This window comes from Lissotriton helveticus, chromosome 4_1 (genome assembly GCF_964261635.1).
Source record: "Lissotriton helveticus chromosome 4_1, aLisHel1.1, whole genome shotgun sequence".
In the NCBI taxonomy this organism is placed as follows: domain Eukaryota; kingdom Metazoa; phylum Chordata; class Amphibia; order Caudata; family Salamandridae; genus Lissotriton; species Lissotriton helveticus.
This window is the reverse complement of record NC_136063.1, coordinates 2,047,992,081-2,048,016,859: the sequence shown is the minus strand read 5'-3', so window position 1 is coordinate 2,048,016,859 and position 24,779 is coordinate 2,047,992,081. Positions and strand designations below refer to the sequence as shown.

The window sequence follows — 24,779 nt, the reverse complement described above, 5'->3', positions numbered from 1 at the left end:
AGAGGACACCGAGACCTCAACAAATGTGCATAGTGAAAATATTAGGGACACCCATTAAAGTGTTGATCTACACAGGGGCATCTGTCAACTTGATGGACATTTAACAGTACAAAGCAATATGCTCCTGTCCCAAGCTAAGGCCTTCATGTACGGAGATATAAGTCTAAAGTGGGCAAGCAGGAACTTTGAGGTCCAAGTGCCACACAAAGCCGATTAAAAAGACACTATATTCCAAGTTTTGTAGAGGGAGTGGGACACTACTGAGTTGTCACACTGCTCAGGGCCAGGGTCTAGTTTTCTTTGCCAAAGAAGTCTACACATGCCACATTGAAAACAGCTTCAAGTACCCGACCCACATATTCTGAGGCCTAGGCTGGCTTAAAGATACAATCATCAAACTGCATAAATACATAATAATACAGTTAGTAGACCTGCAGCACAAGAGAGTGCCCTTTCACCTAGATCTGCTGGTGAAGAAAGAGCTGAAGAGCCTCCAGGAAACATACATAGGTATGAGGTGCCCGAGTCAGGCCGTCAGAAGGAAGTGTCACATAACCCTCTCAATGGGTGACATCGCTGACCTCAATAGGCGCAATGGCTTTCCAAACTAGACCTGAAATCAGACACCTCCAGCTACTGTTACACCCCGAGAGTAGGTACATCACAGCATTTAATACACCTGAAACTCAGCGGGAACACAAGTTTGAACTCTGGCCTCTACTCTGCCGCAGAGGGGTTTCAGAATGCCTTGAGAGATCCTGTTGAAGCTAAAATGGGTTCTCAATATAAGTGATGATAGCCTAGCATTCTCCAAAACTGTTGAAGAACATTATCAACAAGCCTTCAAGGGATATTAAACGGTGTCTTGACCTTACAAATGCAATTGTGTACCACATCAAATTCTTTGAATATGTATTTTCAAATGAAGAAAGAATGTTTGTAGCTCTGAAAGTCTAATGGCATCAGGAATGCCCCCCTCAACAATAGAGTTGCAAAGCTTCCTTGGCATGGCCAACTATTGTGGACGAGTCTTACCCAATTTGGCAATGATGGCTCTACCAGTGAGAGCTCTTACAAATGTGAGAGCTCAATGGGAATGGGGGCCTGTGCACAAAGAGTCATTTCGCAAAGTCAAGAAAGCATTCCTGCACAGCGCCATGGTGTAGTGTATTTTGACACCTAATATTACACAGAAATAGTCATAGATGCAAGCATCATGGGACTAGAGGTGGTCACAGTCCAAGTGCAAGAAAAGGGGAAGTAGGCAGTGGTACTGTTTGCAACTCGAGCACTCATGAACACAGAGGCTCAATACAGCCAAACAAAACGTTGAATGCTGGCCATTAAGTACAAGATGTGCTCATTTCCCCTTTTATTTGTACGAAAGATTATTCAAGTTGGCCACTGATCACAAGCCTCTCATGAACTTTTTTGCAGACACATCCTAACACCCCTCCCCAGAACTGAATAGTGGGTCATCCAATTACAAAAGTATAGATTCTCTGTCTACCACCTTGACATCAACAGACCTGCTTACTATGTATCAATACACCCAAAGGAGTTGACAGCAGCGGCTCACAGCTAATTGGAAGAGACGGAGGAATACATACAGACAATATCCCAAGCTGCATGCCCCATAGCCAAGAACCTGGAAAAAATAGCCATTGACTTGTTTCAGGACGAATATCTCTAAAGTGTGAAGCAAGCCTTGCAACAACACCCCTGGAAAAAACTTTCTAGAAAACACTCCAGAGCACACCAGGCAAGCCTGTGACACCCTTTTGAGATTATAGTGAGCTGGGACCAAGAGGAGTGCTACAAAAGAAGGACTAATCCTCAAGAGGCGGAAGATAGTAGTTAATGAGCATTGCAAGCAAAATTAAAGGCTCTAGCACATCAAGGGTACCGAGGCCCACTAAGTAAAATCAAGGCTATGGGAGAAACTATGGTTCCAGTGAATGGAGGAGGCCACCGAGGAGATAGTGAAAAAGTATCAGGTCTGCCAACTCAACAAGGGCGCAGAAAGACCTGCTTTGAACATCAAAGAACTGCACATGACACCATTGACCAATGTCAGCATGGACTTTGGCTGCTTCCCTGAATGGGGACAGACAGTTGTGATGGACACTCACACAAAGTTTCAGCTGGTGGAATTGATGTCCACAGCGTTCAACCACCTCAAGCCCAAAATCAAACACTTCATTGCCATCTTCGGTTTACCACATAAAATAAGAACTGATAATTGGCCTCCTTTTCAAGGAGGTTAATCCAAGACTCCCATGATCAATTAGGCATCCACTATTGAAGCATCACCCCAATCTAATAGCTATGTAGAGCACTTCATGCACCACCTCAATAAATTCCTTTGGATTGGGGGTGGACAGGGGTAAGGACTACCCCAAACTCTCTGAGAATATGTAGAAACAGCCTTCATTACACTGCTAAATGTTTGTCTGCAAATATCATATTTGGCTCAGCAACAATGGACACTACCCCAGCAACCTTTCAGTGGTGACCCTGCCAGCCTGAACAGGCAAGAAAGGCAAGAGGAGAATAACTAAGAAGAAAGACAACGGAGACTAGTTATGCTGACGCCATTATATCACATCCTTATAATAGACCTCTATCTAGGTTGGAAATTCTAGTGCACCCTATGAAAATGGGTGCTGGACTGTCACCTTGTTAATGGCCCACTGGAGGGGATGCGGGGTTGTGGAGACAGGGCCTCAAAATATCTTGTGGTTTTAGAGACTATCAGGGGTCAGGAAAAAGACAACTCTTTAGCCCACAAACACATCTATCCGTGTGGAGGGCTCTTGCAGATGTGGAGTGTGGGACTGGCCTGATATTGCACAAGGCTTTCCGCACATGGACCCCAGCTCCTAAGGACGTGAAGAACACATGACAAACCAGGGCATTTCCAACAAGGCGGTGACCCTGTCAGGTGTAAGAAAAGAGCCTCGACAAAGGAGCCAAAATGATGACTTACAACTTAACCTAACACTCAGCTAAAGACTAAGAGACTCAAGGGTGTAGCTTCAGGGGAGTATTTGGGGTGTAACCTCCCCTCCACCCCCAAATAAAAGCATTCTTGGCTTGGGGGTTGGGTCTGGGGCACTCAAATGGGCCTGCTGTGTCTGTGTCGGTTTCTCGTATGGGTCAACAATAAAAGACAAAACTGTGACTTTAGATGTAAAACAGGAGAGAGAGAAGAGATATACATCTGGTGGCTGACTTTCAAAATGTGAAAACAGATAACATGAAATTAATACCGGCTTCAGTGATTGTCCAAATTGTGTGATCATAGGCAAACATTTTATTTCACAGAGCCTTCTTTTTCTTTATTACCACTTATGAGAGCAAAATGAATACTTGAGTTTAGGATGTACGAGGTACAAGCACCTCTTATGTTTGATTTATTAGACTATAGTGTTTTCCATCTATAATAAGAATCTAGGCTATATTTGGGGTTTACAGGACTACTGACTTGCCTCTTAGTTCTCTAATGACGTTAACAAATCTCCTCGAGCGCTCACTTATAAAAATTATTGTATATACAGGTATAATCTTCTCAAAAAGTCCAAATATCAGTTGACACAGTCACAGAAGTACAAACGTCCACCTAACAAATTTAATAGGTCAATCGAACTATGGGTATGGTAATTTATTGTTTTTATTATTATTTGGTTTGCAGCCCTGATGAAGTCAGTGTGCTACACTTAAGCACGACGAAACACGTGTTGGCTGCTGTATGAACATAATTGCTCAGGCTGCATCAATTTGGAATTTCTTTGACCAATAAATTGGTCTTGGAAACACGAAAAAGGCTGCTGTATGGATATAATTGCTCAGGCTGCATGAATTTGGAATCTCTTTGAGAAATGTACTGGTTATGGAAGACGAAGATCCGACACAGTGGACTTATATATGGACGTTTGTACTTCTGTGACTGTGTCAACTGGTATTTGGACTTTTTGAGAAGATTATACCTGTATATACAATAATTTTTAATAGTGAGTGCTCGAGGAGATTTGTTCATGTTTTAGGACCCACTTTGTGGATCTAGTGGGTGTGTATGGTAACCACACCCTCTCTTCTGGTAGCACCTTGATTATTTTTTATATTGGTATTTACTGGTTCACCTTGCTGAGCGCCCATATCGCTTGTTGGTTACCAACTTATACAATTTTCTCTAATGACGTTATTTGGCCGGGGTGAGGGACAAGCTAATAATGTTTCCAAGTTCATGTTTAAGTACAAGGGCCATCAGCCACTTGATAATATGATTTGTGAAAGGTGAGGATTGGAAACATGAAGCCCTGCTGCATGCACCGATTGGACAACTGTACCATTAAGGCTTCTCGTAGCAGAGACAAGGAAAACGTGTGTGCAGTGAAAACATATTTAAAATAAGTGAGCCCTGGGCAGGGACTCCACACCATTTTGTTGTACATGACTGTAGTCATGAGTTCCCAGGCAATAATACCAGGCCCAGCTGGGGTAGCTTGGGGGGGGGGGGTGTTCATGAATGACACCAATCTCCCTACCCCCCCTGAATGCTTTCTTAGTTGGTATCTGTGTTTTGAGGCACCAAGTCTGTCTGTGTCGGGTTTTCTCGTAGTTCTCATTTCACTAAAGGCTTTTAAATTTTTCATTTTTGGGAGCGGAAACTTTTTGAATGGGTGCAAATTTACCATTTTTTAGTATTCACAAACATTGGTAGAAGTTGGCTTGGAAAGCTGCACCAGACCCAGGATTCCAGGCTTGCTACTCGCAAACTGTCACCGAAAAGATGATAGGATGAATGCTTGCAAATAGCTCAACTAGTTGGAAACGCTCAGGGTAGTATTCCAACCCATCGTTTTTCGGCTGTGTCGCTGTAGACAGCGATCCACCTAATGCAAATCTGTACTGACCTAGGTCCTCATGGAAACAGTCCATCCCAAACCTTGGTCATCTCACCATTCCATTCTGCACTCACTGGTTTGTTATCTGAGAAGTTTGAGATTCACACCCCCTAGTCTCACTGACTAAGCTATGTACCTGAAGAGACTATGGGGCAGATTTACTAAGATTTTACGCCCTGTTTGTGTCACATAAGTGATGCAAATTGGTGCAAAATCTTTTTGTCCGATTTTCTTTCCAGCACTAAACTTGTTCAGCAATGGAAATAAAGCAAAAGTAATGCGAAAGCACCTAGGGGGCATACCAGGGGTGGTGCATGGGCGTTCCATGAAACCACCCAAGGTTTCTGACAGTAAACTCAATTTACTAAATAAAGTAGACAAGTTTAGTGTCAGAAAATGTCACACCCTTCAACCAGGTGCTATGAAGGAGAAAAGATTTTTTTCTCCTTTATTTTCCGACTTCGCATGTATGCTGCACTGTACATCACACTTACAAAGTACGAAAAGGTTTAAAATTATTCTACGCATAACAGTACAAATCAGCGGCTTAACTCATGGAGACACCCTTGCACTATGGCACAAAGGTGTCTCCGTGGTGCACGGCAACTAATTTCAGCGCTAGGGAGAGGGGAGGAGAGTGCCATATTTCAGTAAATTTGGGGCTCTCCAGCTCTCTCCTTCTAAAGCAGTGCAGCATTTGCGGCTGCTGCACTGCTCTGTGTGATAAATTGGTAAATCTGGACCGAAGTGTGTTACTTTATATGGTGGGAGCATTTATTTATGAGTTCAGTTTACATTCCAAAGAAGGGAAGGGATGTAGTGAACCACCCAGAAGCCGTGGTGGGATTGCCACTTCACCCGCACCCTACTGCTGGGGCGTGGCAAAAAGGGTCTTCTTACAGGCCTCCCCAAATCCCACCTGTCCCCCCTTAAATCTGTTCTCCATTCAGCAGCTCGTTCCATATTTGGGGCCAAAAGAAGCAACCACATCACACCCATTTTAACCACCCTCCGTTGGCTTCCCATCGAGGCAAGATCTATCTACGAGACTGCCTGTATCACCCACAAAGCCTTGCACTCCTCCTCTCCTCGCTACCTGGCGAATAAACTGAAACTCTCTGGAGGCTCTAGACCATCACGTAATGCGGAAAATCTATTGCTTGAACCTCCCACTTTCAAGAAGGAAAGGTCGATGGCCCAATCCTTTTCAGGCAATGCGGTGAGAATCTGGAACTCACTTCTGCCTCAGCTCCGGACCACCATCTCTTCCCAGGCCTTCAAAACTGACCTCAAAGCTCTCCTCCTTCAAAGACACTTCCAAATTTAATTCACACCCTCTCTATTATCTGAAGGAAGTCCTTCCATTATAGGAAATTCTGTTCTACATGACTATAGAAGTGCCTTCACAATGTGTTCTTGTGGTTTGAGAGTCTGCCATTTATTGCAGTATTATACTTCTACTTGTATTGTGTACTCCTTTGTAACATGCACACGTCACTTTCCCTCTTGTAATGTATCGTTTGCTACCTCTTGTATTTTGTTTGCTTTTGATACATGCACAGTTGACACCATTGCTTCATGTAACGTAATGTTTGTTCGTGTGTTTTGAGTATCATCCATTTAGTTCAGTAATATACCTCTATTTGTACTTTGTGCGCTTTTGTAACATACACACATGTCACTTTTTTTAGGTCGAGTTTACTCGAACCTATTGTTGTCAATCCAAAAAATTCCTTTCCTAACAGGCGGATTCGGCGGATTTTGGACAGTGCACGAGAGAGTCACGTGACTCCTCGTGGACGAGCATGCCCAGCCCAGCCTTCCCACTGCCAGCAGCATTTCTCCACGGCCGCCAGGCCACATCAAAGGCTTCCCCAGCACTGCCCCGCCCATCAATCACCCTCCCACTGCCACCCCCCTCCCTCTCCATATGGTGCGCTCTGCCTCAGGCCTCTGAGCCGTCCCTACGCTCCCCGCCCACCCCCATCCTTCACACCCTTTGTCATTACTTCGGCCCCGAGCCTGAGCCATTCCTACGCTCCCCGCCCACCCCCATCCTTCACACCCTTCGGCACCACTCCGGCCCCTATCCTGAGCCGTCCCTACGCTATTTCACTTGTTTTTCAGCCTGGCTACCTCAAAGGGTTTCATTTCCTGGTTACTTCAAAGGGTTTCATATCGCGGCCGATTTTCGTTTCTAATGCTGTCGCTAATGCTTGTTAATCCATGCTGCTTTTTCGCCACGATGTGTAATCCTGGGCAATCACTGCATGTAAAAGTCAAATACATACCAATAAACTCAAAGCGCCTAAACACGTTATTGCTATCGTGAAGCGCGCATGAAGCATACGAATTGCTGCACGCAGGCCAGATGTCAACAAACGATTCAGAAAAGGGGGTGGTGATGAACAGAGTGTCTGAATTAAGCAGACCACTCTTACCCAGTCCAAAGATCAGGGCTTGATCCATCACCGTTATTTAGCTCACTGCCCCATCCCAGCTCAGAACCTGGCTATATGCAAATTAGTCTGTCCCTGGCCCAGTGCATCATGGGAACAGGGCAGACCAAACTACCAAGCCAATTCTTCACCAGAAAGGAGACAAGCTACCGGGGACCGACCCACGTCTTCACTGTGGCAACATACTTCATTTTTAGTGCACTTTCTATCTAGTGGCTTTCCTACGGTGGCAGTAGGAGACATGCTTTTTAATCCACCCTTCTTTTTCGCCACGATGTGTAATCCTGGGCAATCACTGGATGTAAAAGTCAAATACATACCAATAAATTCGAAGCGCCTGCATGAAGCATCCAAATTGCTGCACGCAGGCCCGATGTCGACAAAGCCAGGGATTTCTCCAAAGCCCTTTTGCGTGCGACGAGTTGCATAGGCCTCGGCAGCGGCGCGCATTTAGTATCTGACTGTTATCGCTTGTTTTGTTTTGTTTTCTGGGCGATTTCATATAGCGCGAACTCCCACCCAAAACAGTGGCACCTTTTACATGAGAGCTAGTTGCATAGTACAAGAACACATTGCCTTCTCAAAGCCGCAGGAACATTAACTAATTCTCCCACAGTCACAGTATAGTGAGCTGGCATTCTACCTTGTACCTGGCTTTCTAGCTTTTCGCTTGCAGCTCTGGGCATTACGCACACATTCTTGTGCTTCGAGTACATTGCCTACTATCATGTCACTAATAGGGAGCTTTATTTATATAGCACACACAGCTCAGACGGAATCACAGGGGCTCATGCCACATCCAGCGCATTTGACATGTCCTGTTTTTACAAAATACCACTTTTTACCATTTCTTAATCTTACAGAAAAAGCTACACTCTACGCTAATATAAAGCTTACTTGGGCTCCCGCCTCCCAGGGTTGCACGCAGACATGCTCTATATTTGGCTGAAACTCCTACACTACACTATGATAGAATTGTAATTTTAAATTTGGTTTCACTTTTGTGTGCGCAGCTACCACTTTCCAGAGCACATTTTTTTCTCGTCTCCCCATTATAATACAATATTATTTAATACAATATTTCTCACATGTTATATTAAATGGTGCACGTGTTCCTTTTATATCGATTAACATGCAGGGAGTGCTCCAAAACCAAAATGCTATTTTGCTTCATTAGCAGTAACTCTATGCAGCGCCTCTAACGTTTCTTTCCTGCTCTTATAAACAGCTGAAACCAAACTTACAGCAACAGCGCACGGAGGGCTCAGAGAAATTGCCACACAGCGCTCCGGGGAAGGGGAGGTTGGGGGGGAGTATTTGGGAATAGACTTTTTTGCCCATTGTTAAATATCACAAACAAGGCTGCATTTTATGCTAATAGGGAGCGTTATTATTAGCACAGAGGGCCCTGGATGCCACATCCAGCGCACTTTACACGTTTTCTTTTTACAAAATACCGCTTTTTGACCATGTCTTAATTTAACGGAAATAGCTACACTCTACGCTAATATGAAGCTCTGTTGCGCTCCCTTCCTTCCAGGAGTGATATTATACTAAAGGGGCATGCGTCCCTTTTATTTGAATAAACATGCAGGGAGTGCTCCAAAACCAAAATGCTAATTTGCTTCCATAGCAATAACTCCATGCATCGGCGCAAACCCTTCCTTCGAGGGCCCTAGGGAAATTGCCACAAAGAGCTCCAGAGGAAGTCCCAGGGGCTTATGCCACTTCCAGCAGGTGATATTTTCGTGCAGAAACGTTACATATATTTAAATGATCACTTTTGACTTATTTCTAAATATTGCGAACAAATTTGTACCCTACCCTACTACACAGCTCCGTTATTAGCACACAATGCTCCAAATAAAGTCACAAGTGCTCACGCCACATTCAACACAGTTTACACATATTCTTTTTAGACAATACCACTTTTAACAGCTTTTTAAAATTAGGGATAAAACATCAGGGACGCTAATAAGGTGCTCAAATGCATCCAGCTGGAGTCACAAAAGATCACGTCACATCCATCGCACCAGACTTCATTGGAATGCGCTCCACTCGTTCGCTGCCCCCCCCCCCCCCAGGCTCTTGAAGTGCGACGCTTCGCCAGCGCTTCCCTCCCACTCGTTTACTACTGCCTCCCCACGACCTCAAAGCAATGCGCTTTCAGCCCTATCACTACCCCTCCCACCTCCCAAACAGCATTGAGCCGTGAAGACTTGTTTCACTTAACAGCTCTCTGCTGTCGGTATTTTACCCCCTCGAGCGTTTTCCGTGCGGCACTGAGCTGCACAGACACACGCTAATATGAGTGGCCACATTTTTAGATGATGTGAACACCGCTTTACTTTCTTATCAACCATCTCCAACCACCCCCACCCACGGACAACACCGAAGGGTTCACATGCTAACAAACACACTGAAAAAAAACGCAGCCATACTGGAATAAACACACTAATGTCTAATCGCCTTACAGATCAAAGATGACTTGAAGGTCTGGGTGTAAGAGCTGTTGGTTAACTTCTCATAATAACCTCCTGAACTCCTTTTCCCCTGTTGGCTCGATCTCAACGCCACAAGATCACTCAAGGCCACAGCACCAATTAACGCCACAGCACCACGCAACACCACAGCACCACGCAACACCACAGCACCACTCAATACCACAGCACCACTCAACCACTCAATGCCACAGCACCACTCAACGCCACAGCACCACTCAACGCCACAGCACCACTCAACGCCACAGCACCACTCAACGCCACAGCATCACTCAGCACCACAGAATCACTCAGCACCCCTCAATGCCACAACACAACTCAACGCCACAGCGTCACTGAACGCCACAGCATCACTCAATGCCACAGCATCACTCAACGCCACAGCATCACTCAACGCCACAGCATCACTCAACGCCACAGCACCACTCAACGCCACAGCACCACTCAACACCACAGCACCACTCAACACCACAACACCACTCAATACCACAGCACCACTCAACACCACAGCACCACTCAACACCACAGCACCACTCAACACCACAGCACCACTCAATGCCACAGCACCATTCAACGCCACAGCATCACTCAACGCCACAGCATCACTCAGCACAAAAGCATCATTCAGCACCACAGAATCACTCAGTGCCACAGAATGCCACAGCACCCCTCAATGCCACAACACCACTCAACGCCACAGCATCACTCAACGCCAGTGAACCAATCAACGCCACAGCACCACGCAACACCACAGCACCACTCAACACCACAGCACCACTCAACACCACAGCACCACTCAACGCCACAGCACCACTCAACGCCACAGCACCACTCAACGCCACAGCATCACTCAGCACCACAGAATCACTCAGCCCCCCTCAATGCCACAACACAACTCAACGCCACAGCGTCACTCAAAGCCACAGCATCACTCAACACCACAGCACCACTCAACGCCACAGCACCACTCAACGCCACAGCACCACTCAACGCCACAGCACCACTCAACGCCACAGCACCACTCAACGCCACAGCACCACTCAACACCACAACACCACTCAACGCCACAGCACCATTCAATGCCACAGCATCACTCAATGCCACAGCATCACTCAGCACAACAGCATCATTCAGCACCACAGAATCACTCAACGCCACAGCATCACTCAACACCACAGCACCACTCAACGCCACAGCACCACTCAACGCCACAGCACCACTCAACGCCACAGCACCACTCAACGCCACAGCACCACTCAACGCCACAGCACCACTCAACGCCACAGCGTCACTCAATGCCACAGCGTCACTCAATGCCACAGCATCACTCAACACCACAGCACCACTCAACGCCACAGCACCACTCAACGCCACAGCACCACTCAACGCCACAGCACCACTCAACGCCACAGCACCACTCAACGCCCCAGCACCACTCAACACCACAACACCACTCAACACCACAGCACCACTCAACGCCAAAGCATCACTCAGCACCACAGAATCACTCAGCCCCCCTTAATGCCACAACACAACTCAATGCCACAGCGTCACTCAACGCCACAGCATCACTCAACACCACAGCACCACTCAACGCCACAGCACCACTCAACGCCACAGCACCACTCAACACCACAGCACCACTCAACACCACAGCACCACTCAACACCACAGCACCACTCAATGCCACAGCACCATTCAACGCCACAGCATCACTCAACGCCACAGCATCACTCAGCACAAAAGCATCATTCAGCACCACAGAATCACTCAGTGCCACAGAATGCCACAGCACCCCTCAATGCCACAACACCACTCAACGCCACAGCATCACTCAACGCCAGAGCACCAATCAACGCCACAGCACCACGCAACACCACAGCACCACTCAACACCACAGCACCACTCAACACCACAGCACCACTCAACACCACAGCACCACTCAACGCCACAGCACCACTCAACGCCACAGCACCACTCAACGCCACAGCATCACTCAGCACCACAGAATCACTCAGCCCCCCTCAATGCCACAACACAACTCAACGCCAAAGCGTCACTCAACGCCACAGCATCACTCAACACCACAGCACCACTCAACGCCACAGCACCACTCAACGCCACAGCACCACTCAACGCCACAGCACCACTCAACGCCACAGCACCACTCAACACCACAACACCACTCAACGCCACAGCACCATTCAATGCCACAGCATCACTCAACGCCACAGCATCACTCAGCACAACAGCATCATTCAGCACCACAGAATCACTCAGTGCCACAGAATGCCACAGCACCCCTCAATGCCACAACACCACTCAACGCCCCACCACCACTCAACACCACAGCACCACTCAACACCACAGCACCACTCAACGCACAGCATCCCTCAACACCACAGCATCACTCAACGCCACAGCATCACTCAACGTCACATCATCACTCAACGTCACAGCATCACTCAACATCACAGCATCACTCAATACCACCGCATCACTCAATGCCACAGCATCACTCAATGCCACAGTATCACTCAACGCCACAGCATCACTCAACACCACAGCATCACTCAGCACCACTGAATGCCACAGCACCACTGAATGCCACAGCATCACTCAGCACCACTCAATGCCACAGCATCACTCAGCACCACTGAAGGCCACAGCATCACTCAGCACCACTGAAGGCCACAGCATCACTCAGCACCACTGAACGCCACAGCATCACTCAGCACCACTGAACGCCACAGCATCACTCTGTGCAATCATTCAACAACAGCTGGTTCTAATATGTTCTCTCAATGTTTCAAGCTTTATTACAAATGTCACAAAAAGATGTTAATATTTCACTTCTGTTCTTGGATTTTCATCACAATAAAATACACTGAACATAATCTTCCCAAAAGTTATTTACAAAAGTTTAAGCTATTGCCATTATAAATTACAATAACTTTTATTTAAGTATTAATTATTTCAAATTTCAAAAGTGCTTTATTCGAGTGTTACTCATAAAAGCAGACATACAAACACATAATATAAAAAACAATTAAATTACGGAAGTCAAGTATGACATAAGCACATATCACAGTAAAAAGAATCAATTATATTTCAACAGAGTTCAGATAATCACAGCTGTAAAGTTCATATAGTAAGAATTAGATTTAAAACCAGTTCTAATATCAATGCTAAAAAACAGTAAAAATTTTCATCCGAGAGACACATAACATGGGACGATACAGAGAATAGATAAACTAGCAATCTCTGATCAACTAGGCAGAGAGTAGTTACCCTACTAGCAATCTCTGCCTAATTACCCACGCCCACCCCAAGTATTTTGCAGTCGCAATTATAATCCAGGTCAAGGAGGTAGATTTAACAATACGCAAAGCTACCATACTGCTTTTAGTGCCCAGGTTTCTGCACATAGGTGCCAACCAAACACGTCTTGGGGCAGTATATACATGGCAGGCGAACAAGAAATGACCAAGCGTTTCGTTTCCTTCCCCACATACTGGGCAAGTAGCTGGTCCTCCGTCTCTCCACTTTGATGTTAAGTTGCGGAGAGGAAGAGAACCAGCCCTTAACTGGAAAAACAGTTTCCTATCCATGGGTTTCGATAAATAATCCCAATACAATTCATACATAGGGAACAGTTTAACCTCAAGGAAAGTGGTAGTCATGGACCCGTTATTAATGCTGAGCAAACTCCTATTTTCCACCCATTCCCAAAATAAATTTTTTAGGGTTGACTTAGAGGGGAATGCTGATCCAGCTGGATCGGACCATAATGCATTTAGTCCCAATTCACATAATGCTAGTTTTAGTGATTTGAACCATCTAATTTTGTTAAATCGGTCCGCTTTAATAACATCAGCAAACCCCTCTGCATAATGTGAGAGCTCAGGTGTAGTCCAAATCCTACGCCAATATAATATCGGTCGTAGTTTGCCCATATCCGAGATTTCTCTCCTGCCAAGCTCGTATCTCAGAGGCAAAAGCGGACTGCTCTGTGGGGTGCCAGTAAGTTTCCTTAGGAAATTATTCTCCGATGTTTGAAGCTCCTGCAGGTTTTCTTGCCCCCATAACTCAGCCCCATACAATGCTGACCCTATTGCCTTTGCCTCATATATGATCAGGGGTGGTTTGATCGGTTTGGTCAACGATTTCCTATGTTCCTTAATGATGGTGCCAGCTAATTGCTTATGTCTTAATACTGCAATATTTAAATGTTGGTTCTATCTATTATCATTAGAAATATGAATCCCAAGGTAAGTAAAGGAATTTACTACTTCAAGGTAGCGCCCACTCATGGTTATTTTGGATTTAAAATGTTTATGAGGATTAAAAACCATGAGTTTTGTTTTAGAAGCGTTCACCTCCAGACCGTGGTCACCACAAAACTTATCAAAAATTGCCAGTGCTTTTTGCAGACCACTTGGGGATTTAGATAAAATTAAAGTGTCGTCGGCAAACATTAAAATAGGAACTTTTACAGCTGCGAGAGAGGGAGCATCCACAGCCTGTGATTGCATTCGGGGAACAATGCCATTAATAAAAAGGGTAAACAATGTTGGTGCCATTGAGCATCCTTGTCGAACCCCGCGCTCAACAGGAAATTCGACAGTGTCATTACCATAGCCACCCCATTGGATTTTAGCGTAAGTGCCTTCGTGCAGTCTCATGATCAAAGTCAACAGGGTCCCTGGGACCCCCAGAGCTGCCAGCACATCCCACAGTTTTGCCCGTGGCACCAGGTCGAATGCAGCCCTCAGGTCAACGAATGCCGCATAAAGACTACCTCCACCTAGTACCACAGTCCTCCACTGGATTAATTGAAAACGGAAGACCTGATCCACAGTGCTGGTTGCTCTGCGGAACCCAGCCTGAAAAGGGGATAAAATGTTATGGTCCTCCGCCCAGTCAAGCAAATTGTTAATGATCACTCGCCCCACAACTTTTTGAACAGTGTCAATTAAGCTGATTGGGCGGTAATTACAAGGTTGGGCACGGTCTCCCTTTTTATATACAGGGATGATTACCGCACCCCGCCATGATACCGGGATTTCAGCACCCTTGGCAATATGGTTTAATAGTAAGCAAATGTATTTGCTCCACCTGCCGGTGTCATCTAAAAAAACATCCGCAGGTACCCCATCATTGCCTGGAGCTTGGCCACTGTGTACGGATTTTAGGGCAGACAGAACTTCACTCTGAGCAAAGATGTTGTCATCTGCAAACAAATAAGTAGGGCAAATACTATTTACGAACTGATCCCTTGTAGAATATTGTTCGCTGAAAAATTTAACCCATGCATCATGAGGGACATTGTTATTACTAGCTTCTGCAGGCCTTTCATGACCCCATTTGACAATGTGCCAAAATAGTCTAGAGTGTTTGCGATCGCTTGCACATTGCAACTTCTGCCAGTGGGCTTCGTCCCATTCTCTTTTCGCCTTAGCAATACAATTTTTATAATGCTTCCTAGCAGATCGAGTCTCAGCCAAGTTATTATTCTTAATAGCAACTCCTAGGTTGGATCTTGCCACCTTACAATCGTGATTATACCACTTTGCACCTCTATAGTGACATACCCTCTTTTTATTTACAGGTTTTAAAAAATAACTTTTAATTTCGTTGAAGAGAGTCACGCGTGCTTTGGTAATATCGTCATGACCCAGAGGGGTCCCAGCAACGCACTCCAGGGCCGCAATAGCCTTGTCAGTCGCTGCTCCTATGTTTTCTAGGACCTGCTGGTCTGTCCTGACGCCTGACCACCTTAGCCTACGCATATCATTAGTTGGTACAATCAACGGAGGCAAGAGTTGGTCATGGGGGATCGATACAATGGCTTCAGACAGCCACCAATTGTGAGAGACGCATAAAGGGTCATGGTCGCTTTCAGGCCTTACTGTTACCACCATGTCACTAACAAATGACCACATAGATATGCTACAGATGACATAATCAATGCGGCTTTTGTTTCGTCCATTATTAAAAGTCATGGCTGGAACCCGATCTGACTTGGTTCGACCATTCAAGGCTCTAAGCCCATGTTCCAGGCACATCGCATTTAGTCCCAATATATCCACCGTCCAACGAGTTACCGGAGAAGTATCTAATGTGGGAATATCCCATAGCTTATCTTCCTCTTCCCCTAGTGAGGCCTCACCAGTGATAAGAGGTTCAAACGTGCGATTTAAATCGCCTGCAATTATATTTTTCCCTGCCGAATGTGTCTCTAAGAGATTAAACAGGCTCAGGAGAACCTCCGATTTACCTATATTTCCACCTCTAGCATAGATATTATAAATGTCAATAGAGATGGGTAAATCACTAGTGAGTCTAATAAACTGAATATCTTTTTGGTCAAGCTCTACACATTTTACTACAATCTTTAAAGACTGCCTAACCCATATGGTAAGGCCCCCCATCGGACGCCCTTTAGGGCCCTTGGTGGCAGGAACATGAAAATGTAAGTACCCCAAGGCAAAAACAGGGTCACAGGCCCAAGTCTCTTGGAAGATACAAAGATCGTACTTATTTATAAATCCAAACCAGTCTGCACAATCCATCTTTGCACATAACCCAGCCACATTCCAAGACAAAAGATTCCCCGTATTAGTTCCCATGACAGAACTGGGGCTTGAAACAATCTCATTCGACAACTTGTCAACAATAACGTTGGAATTAACATACTCATTAAATGGTCCAACAGGAGCCTCTAAGGTGGACCCCTTAGTTCGATCTTCAGTTAAATAACTGGTCTCACCAGTAGTGCTTACATCACAGGCAATTTGCGGCATAGAGTTGCAGTTAAATGGTTGTCAATCACAAGCATCCAAGTTTGAAAAAGCAGAAAATCTATTTTCCAACCCCAATCCCCACTCTGTAGAGCCAACGTCCTTCCTCCCCCTCTTAGTCACAACATTCCATTTTGTTCTTAAAATACTTGAATTTGGTCCACTTCCCTTCCTAGGGTAGAAAAAATCCAAAGTCAGTGGAACAATTGAGGTTGCTCTTCGCTGTGGGGTAAGATGTTGGGCAAGATATTTGGCAAAACCCCAGGGTCTGAAAAGTGAAGGACAGCACACTCCCCCTTAAACTTTTTGACCCTATCCCCAATCCACTGAACCCTTCTCGCGTTTACAAGCTCTTCCGAGAGTTGCTGCTTCCCCCAGGGAGAAATTACCATGTTGTTGGTCAGCCATGATAAAGATTTATTTATTAAGGAGGATGTTGATTCATGTTCTCCTTGAGCCAAGGGAGGAACATTGGCAAGGACAAGAACCAATGGGGATGCTTCAACTACAAGCTCAAAAGTCCCTTTCCCAGCGTTAGAATCAGCAGCGATGGGAGCTGGTATCGTAGCACCCGAAGAACCACCTGGGAAGTTAATCTGAGCTGCTATTGGAGGATTTAGTGCAGGATTAGGGATAGATCCACTTTTTTCTGCCATGGCTGATTTGCTCAAAATTGGCTCTATCCTAGATAGAACAACTTCCGGGAGTTTGCCTACCTCCCCCATAGTTTTTTCTAATAGACCTTCTAATCGACTAACCTCAGAGGTTAGCTTGTCTATTTTACTGACCAGAGGTTTAACTATACCTTTGATGTTTGTATCCATCATGATCAATAATTAATTAAATTGAGCATTTGAAAGAGTAACGTAGGCCTCGCTAGTCAAATCGTCCTCCTCATCCTCTATTAATTTCCTTGGTGAGGTTACAACTTTATTCTTTGCTGACCTTAAACCCTCCCGTTTGCACATAGCCTTAGGGTTGTCCGCTGTAGTCCTCGGGGCTAGGACAGGTGCTGCAAAGGGGATTGGGGACTCTTTACTAGTGGATATCTCTATCACAGCTTCATTAACACTAGTATCTTCAATGCCAGCGACAATACCACTAGGCTGGATGATGATAGTATCATGAAGAGAATCATGTATTTCACCAGTTAAACTGCTGTTTTGTAGTTGCGCAAAGGGATCCTCTGACAATATATCAACAAAGGGAGATTGGTTAGGTGAATCTAGTCCCAATGAGGACCTCCTGTCACTGTTAATTCTTGCCACAACTTGTACGAGATAGTTATCAATAGTATTATTAGGAATAATTTGCTTTTTCGCAGGCATAATTCAAATAGGCAAATTACTCAAGGCACTCAAGGCAAGGTAATTTCTCACAAGGCACAACAGTTATGATGGATACGCTGGATAATGATATCCAAAATAAACAAAGTACTACAGCTGAATGTGTATAAAATCAGAGTTCCTGGCCCAACCCAACCTAGTCCGACCTCGGACGGCCTCAGACGGCCCGCCCTTTGTCCGGGCTATTTGTAATATTAATACATCTAAGTCATGTAAATACAACACATATTGCATTGCAAATGCTATAGGTGTCACGTTTGCAAAAGTTAAAACTATTGGCATTGTAAATGACAAAGCTATTAATATCGCTAGTTTCAAAACCAACACATAAATAAAATATTTGTCATTTACAATACCAATAGCTCAAACTTTCATAATGCGAGACCTATTGCATTGCAAATGCTTGTTCCCTCTTGTAACGTATCGTTTGCTACCTCTTGTATTTTGTTAGCTCGATACATGCACAGGACACTCAAGAGTAACAGTGCGCGCTACAGATTCACTATAACATAACATGCACAATTGTCACTATTGCCTCATGTAACGTAACGTTTGCTTTTGTAACATGCTCACTTGTAATTTTTCGTCATGTTTCACTACTGTTCCTATTGTTAAGCGCTCTGACACCTTCGGGTTAAGTCCGCGCTATATAAAAACGCATTAAATAAATAAAAAAATAAAGGGTTAATACGGGGAATTCGTACTTGCTGGTGGTCCAGTCCAGATAGTGACGCAATGTAGGTGCCTCTGTGTCAGCGCGGCACGAGCCGTAGTTAGGGTCTGCTCCACCGCACTTACAGGCAGTAGTGTGTTTTAAGAAGCAGGCTTACCAATGTTTGTTTCAAGGAAAAACTCAATTAGTAGCATTTAGTAGAAAAAAGAAAGATCCCTCTGTTTTATCTGTGCGTTACCTATGCCTTTCCTACCAGTAGATACGACTGTAGATATTTTGTTTGTCATGCACAGTAAGAGAACTGTGGTGTGGAGGCCGTAAATATAAGCCGCAATATTGCAGATCCTTTGGGAAGAGGAAAGAATCCAGTACAACACTGCCCTCTACTGACAAACGAACATTATTCCGCATAATTGTACAAATGCTAACTTGCCTGAAATATATATATTTCACTGCCAAGAAATAGCTGATCGCAATCCAGTTAAAACACTGTCCCCTCATTCATTATGGTATTTCATTTCTATAGACACTTTTTATGCGCTTTGTACCATTTCATATCGGTGAAATATCGTTTTGGAATTAATTTTCTAAATAATTGTACCCAATTGGATTGCTCGCAGTTGTCTTGCTTTTGTGAATCTCATCCGACTCCTAGTGACACGCATTAATATGCTTTTCCCCCTTCTTGGAAAAGGGTTTAAGAAATCTGATTACGTTTTTGCATCGACGGGCGATGACTCGATCACGCAAACCCCCCCTGACAGGAAAAGCGAAGCAGCAGCAGTACTTACGTGAGTGAGTTTCCCGTAGTAAGGATAGTACATGAGGTCAAATGTTCCATTTCCGGGATAGAGTTTAACAGAGTTTAGATCTCCTTCCTCACCACGCTAGGAAAACAAAGTATATTGTTAAAAGCAGTTCATCATTTACCCAACCCAACAAAGCTAAACCTATCCCCTAGGAACCCAGTCATTATCCATTTCTGTCTTCAAACCCTTCAATTTCATTCATTTTCTAGAATGACGTCTTGAATTCAGCATTAACATTTTTGATTTATCGAAGGCCATGTGCACGACACCCTAAGTGCGCAACAATGCCACCTGTAAAGTTTGACCCTGAGACACAGAATCGTGATCTCCCCACAGCCATTGCACAGATTATAAATACTACGGGAGAAAATTCACACAAGTATGGTGAATTTTTCACCATCATAAGTAGGAGTAAGATGAGAAACTGGGTTGTAGGGATTGAACATTTATAACGTCATGACCGTGGACATTTACAAACCTTCCTAATGGATTTTCATGCCCAGTTTGCATTTATATTCTGAGGCGTGATCCAGCGGGCTATAGAAAATATATCATAAACAACGCTACCCAACTTCATAAACTATAAACAAAATTCTAAACTAAATATGGACCCATTTATAAACCTGATATATTTTGGGCCTACTGAATCAGGTGGTCAGAATAAATCTATATACACATTATCTACAAACTATATACATATTTATACATTTGCAGAAAGAATATTGTCATTAGAATAAAACCCAACCATTTAAACGACCACCATAGGCGACGTGATCTAGCTAATAGTAACCTACACTTCTGAATAACCAAGACCAGCTTGTTTGTCAAAAGTAAGATTTTATTTACTAATTTATGGTATATAAGTTGAAAGTTTTATGAATGAAATTTATTAGCAATAATGCAAGCATGATTATAATGAAATATGAGAAAATTACTATTTAAGCAAATGAAACAATTTTAAAGAAAATATATAAAGTTTAGCATTTCTAAAACCTAATTCCCTAACTGAGCTAAATAGATAGAAGTTAAAGTAAAGTTCTTTGAGGATTCTTACGTGCTCCACGCAAAGTCCAGCAGCACATCACCCTCATCGGAAAGTCAGAAAGCAGCAGCCAGCCCAACTCTAAGGGTATGACTTTTTATACCTTTCTACGCTAACTAAACTAGCAAAGGAAAATTTTCAGAAATCCTCGACGTCCCATTGGCTGAGAGTGACAAGTGACATGTCACCCGTTTCTCAAAAAGTTCCATTAAATCATGTCTCATAAAGACCATTGTCTCTTCCACGTGAAGCCAGAAGCTTCCTGAGATTGCAACAAATGTATTAAGTCATTCTCGCAGCGTCCATAGACTTTCAATACAACTTCCGCGGATGCCAAGTTAAGGACTGACAAATGTTCACTTTCGACCTTGGCCATGTCCGACAGAATGATGTCAGCTCATCAGTTTTTGCTTTGTGAATGCAGCTTCAATAAACGTTTTAATTCAGAATGGGCGTCTCGTGACTTTCTGCAGAATTATATGTCAGCTCTTTTTCTGCGGTTCAAATGACTAGGCCCAAAAGCAGGCAACTTATGTTTTCTAGTATAAAACAAACACAAGAAAAGTATTAATGTAAGAAATAAAGTAGATTCTGTATCCACCCCATGGTTTACTAATTAATTAACCCACCCGATTAATCGAAATGTTACCTAGCCATTGCAAACAAATAAAGCAGCGTTTATATCTACCAGTCTCCGTTTTTCCAAGAGACCCATATGCACCTAGAATAGTAGAAATGACATCACACAGACAAGGAAAAGCAAAACAAGCACATGCTTCTTTTAAGTTTGCAGCAATTAGTAATGACAAAAACGAAAACAATAAATTATTTTATTATTTTGCACGAACAAAAAGATGCAACATTTATGCACGTTTATGAGCACACATGTTAGTCCCCCCACGTGTAAAGTTTAATCTAAGTTGTATTAGCATAACATATCACAAATCATTAATATTATTATTCATGTTATGGAAATGTGACTTTGCGAGTTTAAACAAAATTTTGTTTTCTATCTCGCTCCATCAACTCCCTCATCTGGTGATTAACAAATCACCACACCAGCACTCAAAATTTTGGTAAATTAAATTTTTAAGAAATCGATTCAAATTCATTTGTATCAGTAAACCTAAAAGTCTGTTTCTGCATAATCTTTGCAATTAACATGACGCTCTCTATGTAACTCCTGTAATTCGATCTCCCTTTCTTCTTCTTTTCTGAGTTTATAGATTCTTTTCTTTTCTTTCAACTGTTTCTTTCTTTTATGTAACAAACAACCTAATTTGGTCAAAATAAAAATGAATACTATTATAATCAAAGGTGCCAGAATCTTGCCAAGAATTGAACTTCCGATATTATGAAACCAGTTTTTAATTGCTTGAAACCTTTTTGAAAGTTTCCCTGTAAAATCTTCTTCTTCTAAAGGAATTATCTCTGAATGCATTTGAGTAATATTCTTAATATACATTTCAATATTCTTACTTTCATCAGGTATATATGTACAGCAATGTTGGACATGTAAAATGCCACAGACTCCTCCCTCTTTTGCTAGGAGTATGTCTAAAGCAAGTCGGTCTTGAATTACCATAGATCTAATTGCAATAACTTCAACATTCACTAATTGAAACCCATCAGCTGTGTCAGTTGATAATCTATCAACTATAGTGGACAATTTTCTAATTCTCCCAGCATTTAGGGTTATACCAACAAAAGGTATTACAGCTTGAAAAATATCTCCCAGAACTTCGGTAAAAGTTTCTCTTTTAGCTCTATTTACATAATTATGAATTTTAAACAATCCTTCTGAATCTCTGTCAACATGAAACACTTTAGGAAAAACAATTCCCACATAACAAGTTCCATACCAATGGTCTGGAAGGTTGTAGTAGGCTTTGTCACCACAAACAAAATAAATCCCAGGAAAGATAGGATCTTTTCCACCTTTAAATCCCCAACCTCCCATAATCTGATAAGTATCTTCACAGTTACTTGCACCTACAAAATAATTATCAAAAAGTGTATTATCTCTTCTAATGCAAAGCTTTCCACTAACTGGTTTGTCTATGTGAATTGCAATATTTTCAAGCATTTTGCCATTTAATTTCTCATCCTCTTTTTGCCAGAAGGCTGACTTAGTCTGCTTGACTAATTCATTTCTCTTATAAATTGCTCTTCTCTCCTCAACCATATTCAAAAATTTCTTTCCTTCAGCACTTAATTTACATGTTAGATTATTCTTGTAAGCATACTCATATGTGAGTTCGTTAGTAACAAGGAAATATTCTCTCATTTGTTTTGCTTTCTTATGCTTATTTAAAGCATTATCAATCTTAACATTAGCAAAAATTTCATCATAATTTGAATAGTAATATTCTAAACGACCAGTTTGATAAAATAAACTAGTTAATACACTACATGTTACAGCATAAGTGAGAGGAAGCATATTATATGTTACTCCCTCAGAAACAGAAGCAGGTAACTTAACACAGACATAGCAGTCTTTTGCATCCATTACCTTTACATATTCACTCAATAGCTTTGTGAATGTATTACTTGAAAAATCACCTATTGATTTATCTTGATGAATGTTAGGCTGATGATCAATAACTTTTGCAGATGTACTATGTTTAGTTTGGCTAACCAGAGCTTTGCTTGTTATGTTAACTTTGTGTAATTCTCTATTCATTTCTAAAGGGATAATCACAGCTAGTACCAACCAGAGCAGAACTAAAATGAGCAGACATACCAGAGTCATCTTACAGCATCTTTTAAAAACAGAACACTTTGAAGTGCTCTCCTTAACATAAGGCATTTTTAGGTTAGTTTTAGCCTCAAAAATAAAAATAAATTTTAAAATTTATATACACCCCCCTTTTAAAATATATTTTTCTTTTATAACCCTAAACAAGATTTCTTCGACCTTATGTCATATATAAGTTTTCTTCAACTAAACAGTTTTTCTTCGACCTTGTGTCATCTAACAAATTTTCTTCAGCCTTTTGCCAATTTAATAATTCTGTACTTCAATCATTGTCACTAATTTCTTGGATTTCGTTTTCTTCTTCACTACTATCATATATGTCAATAACAGGTGGAATTACTAAGTAAGTCCACTCAGGAGACTTGTATTTCTGGTTTGGTCTTATTATTCTCTTCCCTTTTCTCGATATCACTTCAATTTTTCTTCCAACTCCAACTTCTTTTCCTGGACTCTTTTGACTACTTATTTCCTCTACTTGTTCTATTGGCTTTTTGATCAATCTGACTCTCAATCTTCCACCTGGCCAGTAGTCTGCTTTTCTCACGTACTTCTTCTTTGGTTCAGAATTATTTGATTCTGACTTCCAAGTCCTTTTCTTTCCGTTTTCACTTCCACCTTCCACGTCACTTTCTTCAGTTTCGTAGTCTGAAATTTCAATTGACTCAGGAACTTCTCTATTCGGCAATTTCACTCCTTCAGGAACTTCACTTTGTCTTCCATCACTGGTACTCGGTAATTCCTTCTCCTCCTCTTCCTCAATTACCTCTAACTTCCCAGATTTCGGATTTTTGTTCCTTACTTCAGAGTTTGTTCTCTGCCTTTCGATACTCTCCTGGTCTGAAACTTCTTTTTGTTCAGCTTCTTTGTCTTCAAAAGAGACAACCGAATCCTCAGTTATCTTTCCTTTTAACAGATTCTCTTCACCTTCAGAATCTATTTCAATTATTTCTAAGTCTTTTCTTGTCAGATTTCCATTCACTGGTACAGTTTCCAGATGTCGACTTTCTTGTCGATCTTCAGAATCTGGAATTACTTCACCTTCTGTTCTGTCTTCTGCTTCAGAATCAGAATCATCTGTGGTATCACTTTCAACATCAGAACTCTCAGGAGTTGGTACTGGAATAGTATGACTAGGATGTATCCAACGTTTCAATCCTCTGCACTTTACAGCATTAGTAGTGATCAAGATTATCTGCCTAGGTTTCTGCCATCTAGGAGCTAGACAATTCCTTCTCCGATGTACTTTCGTTCTGACCCAATCGCCAGGTCTCAGATCATGAGTCAAAACTTTTTCATTTGATTGAGCTTCAGTTCCCACCTGATTAGACACAGAAGTTACCATATCAGATAACCTTTTACAGTAATCCAAAATTGCACTGTCATTTATGCTCAACAGTTTACCTACAGGTACAAAAGCTTGCCTCATAACTCTTCCCATTAAAATTTCATGAGGACTCAAACCTGTCTTTTTATCTGGTGTA

The 24,779-nt window shown here is 42.9% G+C and overlaps 1 protein-coding gene across 1 annotated transcript in view; it reads right to left on the bottom strand.

The window, feature by feature from the left end:
• ATP1B4 (ATPase Na+/K+ transporting family member beta 4) overlaps positions 1-24,779 on the bottom strand; it is a 214,260-nt gene that overhangs the window by 11,578 nt on the left and 177,903 nt on the right. The window contains exon 8 of the mRNA XM_078688731.1: positions 19,481-19,576. Within this exon, the coding sequence (XP_078544857.1) occupies positions 19,481-19,576 (96 nt within the window). The remainder of the gene's footprint in view (positions 1-19,480; positions 19,577-24,779) is intronic.